The 6,000-nt window shown below is 32.9% G+C and overlaps 1 protein-coding gene across 1 annotated transcript; it reads left to right on the top strand.

Moving 5' to 3' along the window:
• Window positions 1–652: 652 nt before the first annotated feature.
• Window positions 653–2,968, top strand: IME2 (protein kinase IME2; the record flags this gene model as incomplete). Its single annotated transcript, XM_001643277.1, has 1 exon — window positions 653–2,968. The coding sequence occupies one exon, from the start codon at window positions 653–655 to the stop codon at window positions 2,966–2,968; it is 2,316 nt and encodes a 771-aa protein (XP_001643327.1).
• Between the last annotated feature and the right edge of the window lie 3,032 nt (window positions 2,969–6,000).

Genomic DNA, 6,000 nt, shown 5'->3' with positions numbered 1-6,000 from the left:
TCTTCTCTTCTCTTCTCTTCTCTCTCTCGCCATTCCAAATCTTGGAGATTCCTTCTTTTGTATGCCTATGCTAATGCTTATGCCATTCTATGCTTATGCTTACGCTTACGCTATGATTTGTGTTTCCCATTCCCAATCGAAAACCGTCTCGTCCCAACGAAGTGACATGCATGATATACTGATTGGTTTTATTGTTTTTATGGTATTTTGGTATTCTTGTAGTGTATTATTGTAATACACTTGCTCATCACAAAGTTGGCGTTGCAAATGTGTCCTCGTTTCCCTTTTGCAACTGATATATAAACTGACTTCGTTTTTAGTTTAATCGTCAGCTTTCCGTTCTCATCCCCCCATTGGTCTTGGAAATTATTTGTTGTTCTTGTTCTTGTTGTTGTTGTTTCTGCCGCCGTCTCTTTTCTCTTCCTTCCCTTTCCTCTTCTTATTCTATTTCTCTTCAATGCACTTTCATATATACTAGATCAGTAGACCCAACCCCGGTATAATACAATACAATACAATACAATACAATACAAATATACACTTACAATATCATATCGTACTGTATAGTGTAGTATAGCATAGAATAGCATAGCATTCATTGTACTGTACTGTTTCTTTATCTTTGGAATATACACATACACACTCGTACAGAATGATAGACAACAGAATGTCATTAAATGCAAAGAATCTAACTTCAACTGCTTTGCCTCCTGACAAAGATAATCCTCCACAGAGTATCCCTCTCTATTCAATGGACAGAAGATACAAATTGGTCAAAGAATTGGGCAATGGCTCCTTCGGCTCTGTATCCTTGGCAAAGGCCAACTACGATTTTTTGAACTTATATAATAATAATTTGAAGATTAAAAATACTCTACTAGATCCACAAGGTATGTCACACGAAAATGTAATCAATAAATCAAAAAGATTGGTCGCAATAAAAACAATGATCACAAAATTGCCTACTCTACACGACTACACAAGAGTAAGAGAAATAAAATTCATCTTAGCAATACCTTCAAGTAGATATCTAATCCAAATGTTCGAAATCTTTATCGATACATCGGATTTCCATCTACACATCGTAATGGAATGTATGGAACAAAATCTATATCAAATGATGAGACACAGAAAAAGAAGAGTCTTCTCCATTCCTTCTTTGAAATCAATTTTAGCTCAAGTTTTGGCAGGAATTAAACATATCCATTCTCACAACTTCTTTCACAGAGATATAAAACCAGAAAATATCTTAATCTCGCCAAGTGCGAAATATTTCGATAAATTCTTCCTACAACAGGGGAATTATCAAGATAATTACGTGGTGAAATTAGCCGATTTTGGGTTATCCCGCCATGTCAATAATAAGAACCCTTACACAGCTTACGTATCAACTCGTTGGTACAGATCTCCAGAAATCTTGCTGCGCAGCGGTTACTACTCAAGACCTTTGGATATCTGGGCATTCGGGTGCGTCGCAGTAGAAGTCACAATGTTTAAACCTTTATTCCCAGGTTTAAGCGAAATGGATCAAATTTGGAAAATTATAGAAGTTTTAGGAACTCCTCATAGAACTAAAGAAAGCAAAATCACAGGTTATAAACCTCACGGAGGTTCATGGGAAATTGCAAAAGATTTAGCTCATAGTTTAAACCTGCAATTCCCATATCTAGAGGGGAAATCTTTCGAATCTATCATTTGTTGTTCACAATTGAAAAACTTGATCGAAGTAATAAAATATTGTTTGAGATGGAACCCTAATGAAAGAGCTACCGCTGAAGAATTATGCACTTTATCATTTTTTAAAGGCACTGTAGCGGATCCATATTATATCAGCACTTTCAACACTTCAAGTTCAACAAATTACTCTACTACTACTGCCTCTACTGCTGCAATGGAAAATTTCAATTCATTACCAAGCCAGAATTTTACAAATCAACAGGTATATTCTACAGCAAGTACAAAGTTCAACAATAAGACTTCAATCACAAATACTGAACAAGCCATGATCTTTGCAGGAATTAAACCAACTTTGTATCATTCACGTCCATTGGTTTTCAATTCCAAAAACAATACTAATAATGGCAAAAACTCAATAATACTCAATAGCAGTAATAAGGATATCAATACTGAAAATAATGAAAATGTTGATTTGAATTATGGTAAACAAATAATGAGTATCAATAATTTCAAAAAAAAAGCTATGGATATAATAAAGAAACCAGGAAAGATTGCCAAACATCAACAAAGAGAAATTTCTTTACAAGAGTTTTTACAAGAAACCGACATTGTTGAAGATCAGATAGAAGAAGCTTTGAATGATGATTGTGAAGAGGATAAGATTATTGAAACTGAAACAGATTCTACAATTTCAGCCACACAAGATGAGATTGAACTTTCAAAGGAAATTGAAAATAGTCTGTCACTTTACCAAATCCCTAACAATAATAACAGAATCAATACTCACCAAGTGCATCAAAATCTTACAGAAGAACCCGATAGTAGTTTAAGACAGTTAGCAAGCGATATTGAAGCCTTAGAAGAACATGACACAGATTATTTCTCACAGTATTATGAAAAATTATTGATCCAAACAAATGAAATTTCACCAGACAAAGCAAATGAAAGAATTAAGAATCTTAGTAACTGTATACAGGAAGATGCAGACATTGATGACTACATTGCTTTACCCTACGTCAATAATCAGAATTATATCCACTTTAATAATGATGGTAATAACAGTGGTGCTTGCATTAATAAACAAGACACTGATCCATCCTTGTATCCAGTGAATAATCTATTAAATAACATGTCTATTGATGATTCTTTCAATTCATCAATGAGCATGAAAATGCCTTGTGTGATACCAAGAGGTTTTCTTTCACCACAGATTGACAATTCAAATAATAGCCAACGACAAGATTGTTCAATAAGTGTCCATAGCCCGCAGTATGGAAATCTCACTTTTTAAATTGAATTATAATGTTAAATAAAAATTAATGATGATGATGATGATGACGACTTGTACGAATATAAATAATAATAATAGTATTAATAATTAAAAGAAGAATTTTAATATACACCGATGATGCACAAAAATACAAACAACCAAAATTTGTAATGATGATGAAGTGGTAAAAATAACCCACTATGATTAATGAACCTCCCTCCATTTTATTTTTGACGCCTTAAAGAAATTAATATTTGCTTAATAGCGGGTTCCCCATACGGTTTAGTTATGAATCTTTAAGCCGGAAATTATGTAATGCATTTTACCTTTTGTATCTTTATTTTTAATGCCAAATTTCTTAAAGTAGTATTTTATTTTTTTATGTAAAGAAAATAAGATAGTATGTATCTATAAGAAACAAACACGTTGTTCCATCAGCAGAACCTTAATAAGAACCCTTAGATGAAAATCAAATGTTTAATTATTGTTGAGTGTCCAAAGAAAGAAAATATAATTAATTTCAACAATTACCCTAAAAAATCGACAATAGAGGATTCTGAGATACCCAACATTTAATAAAACTGTTGAAGTCTAGATAGATCTAGCAAGTTATCATAATAAAAAAAATTTATTGAAAGATTGCAATTTTAAATCATCCGATAAACTTTAAATTCGTTTAGCATATGGGCCTATAAAGAGTATTAAGAAAGAATAATTAAAACTATTTTTTTTTTCAATCTTTACGAAACTTTAAAACCGGAAAGATTATCGATGTCAGCATGTTATCGGGAGGAATAACTGAAAGCAAACGTGAAGATACATAGTTGTTCTCCCTAAGTTGAGGAGCCAAGTCAAATTGAATGTTATACTACCATAGCAAACATGAAGCAGCCGTTTTTGATACACCCACATCTGTTAATAACAAGTTAATTATCTTTAAACTAAAAGAGAAACTAATTATATACACTCTTCCCCACCCAATAAACGTTAATGTGGGTTTTTGCCAGCCAGACTATATATTACAAGCTGAAGATGCAGTACGAGAATGAGGAAAGGACTCTCAACTGTACGATTACGATCTAATTTTACTTAATCTCAAAGTATGCGATACTACTGATATCATACGTAGATGATATAGGTATAATTATCGTTACCATTGTAGTTATTATTAAATTTCTTTCGTTTACTGACATTTCGATATATTTCGTTCAGGTCCATAAAGGATGGGTGGACTTGCCATCCCGCACCACATCTCTTAGTATGGGAGAGATGAGGTGGAACGAAACGAGTAGAATAATAATTTGTGATGGCGCTAGCTACGTTTGTTTGACTAAACAAGGAAGTCTTTAATATTGTAAGAACCTTTTGAGAAATAACCCGGAAAAACTTATATTTTATGGTTTACTTTTTTTTCTTTTTTTTTCTCAAGAAGGAATTAATCCGGTGCAATAAAAAATCTTGACTAAGTTGAGTTGAAAGACAAATGATTTCTTGCAGTGAATTTGACGTACCAAAGCGAATAAAATCTCGTTTTGTTTTTCATTTCCGTAGGTAAGTTAACTTTGGAATGGGGAGAGAGAAAGTGAAGGTTTTTCCGAGGAAAACCAACATTGATAGCGCTTGAATTTATCAACTATAAGAAGAGTTACACAGTAATAGCCAGTGACAATTTGTATTTATTCAGAGCCAGAGCAAACCGCTACCAGGACATCTTTAAACTATAATTAAACAACGTTATCATTGGTATGCTGTTTTTTTTAAATAAATGTAAGATATCAAGAGTGAAAATATGTTTCTATTTTGGTTGTTCTTGACATCTCTGATTCTGGGCCTATACGTCCAATCAACAACTCTTGCAAATGTGAACTAAGCGGTCCTTCCACAACACAAGTTTTTAAAGACTGTTGAACCACTAAACCTGGAACGAACTAATAACATATAACGAACCAATAATAGACAACAACAGTAAAGAAGGTGATATGGACTTGACTTTGGGAAAGGTAGGAGGGATTGAGTAGAAACAGAACCAAAAAGGAAAAGTAACGATTCTAGAAGTTTTTAAAGCACAAGTATGCATTGGATAGTGATAGAGAGAGGGGGAGAAGAAGAGAAACTTATCACTTACCAGCTAGTGGTAATAACAAGAATGGAATAATTAAGTATAATGAAAATAATGATATACTTGCGGTTCTAGAATTTATTAGCAGGGAACAAGCATGCACAGAGATACACCCATGCAGACCAGAAAAAGAGTTGGGATAAACTGCACAAAAGAGTTTCTCCGAGATCTCACATTGGTTACTCGTTTTTATTTTATTTTTTTTGACTTTCTTGTTTTGCTTCTTACAAGATAGAGAGTAAAATGTATCAGCTCTTAACAAACTTCGAATCTCTTTGTTAAGCAGCATATATAGTTTTGCAGTTAACATATAAGTAAGGTTGTTTACAAAGTAATCTAGACGATGTTGGGCTACAGAGGTTCGATTAGGTCCATAATTTAGATTTTTCTTTGGTTTAGACTGCATACAATAGCTTTACCGGGTTTAAACTTCTTTAACTTATAATTATCTATTTTAATAGAAAAACTAGTACTTTCTAATCGACAGGTTATCCTCATAGCAGTTGGATTATAAAATTTCTTTGAAGTTTTGCTACTACTGTTGCTGTAGATCAAGTAAGCTTGAAAGAATATATGTTATTTTTACTTTTGCTTGATTACAGTTGGTGGTTTCTACCTGGAAAAAAATAACATTCAGAATAATCTTTAACTCTCCAGTGTAATAATTCATTCCAATAGCTAGCTCTAAAAGATATCTGTACGTTGATCTTGTCAATTTATCCCGTGTAAAAATGTTGTTGGGCTCAAGCATTCCAATATTTTTACTTTCTACTATCTGTTTGGTCTTCGTAAGAGATGGATACAGGTTCGTTATTTCTTGTTTGTTTCCTATGAGTATGTTAAATTAAAAATTTAAGATTTTAAAAGAGCAACGAGTGATCCTAGGATTAGAAACCGATAACTGCACTTTTAAATCCTACAAAAACTGTTGGTT

The sequence above is a fragment of the Vanderwaltozyma polyspora genome, genomic scaffold, assembly GCF_000150035.1.
Source record: "Vanderwaltozyma polyspora DSM 70294 KpolScaffold463 genomic scaffold, whole genome shotgun sequence".
Taxonomy (NCBI): domain Eukaryota; kingdom Fungi; phylum Ascomycota; class Saccharomycetes; order Saccharomycetales; family Saccharomycetaceae; genus Vanderwaltozyma; species Vanderwaltozyma polyspora.
Note: the sequence above shows the minus strand (reverse complement) of the source record. Positions and strands in the feature narration are given on the sequence as shown.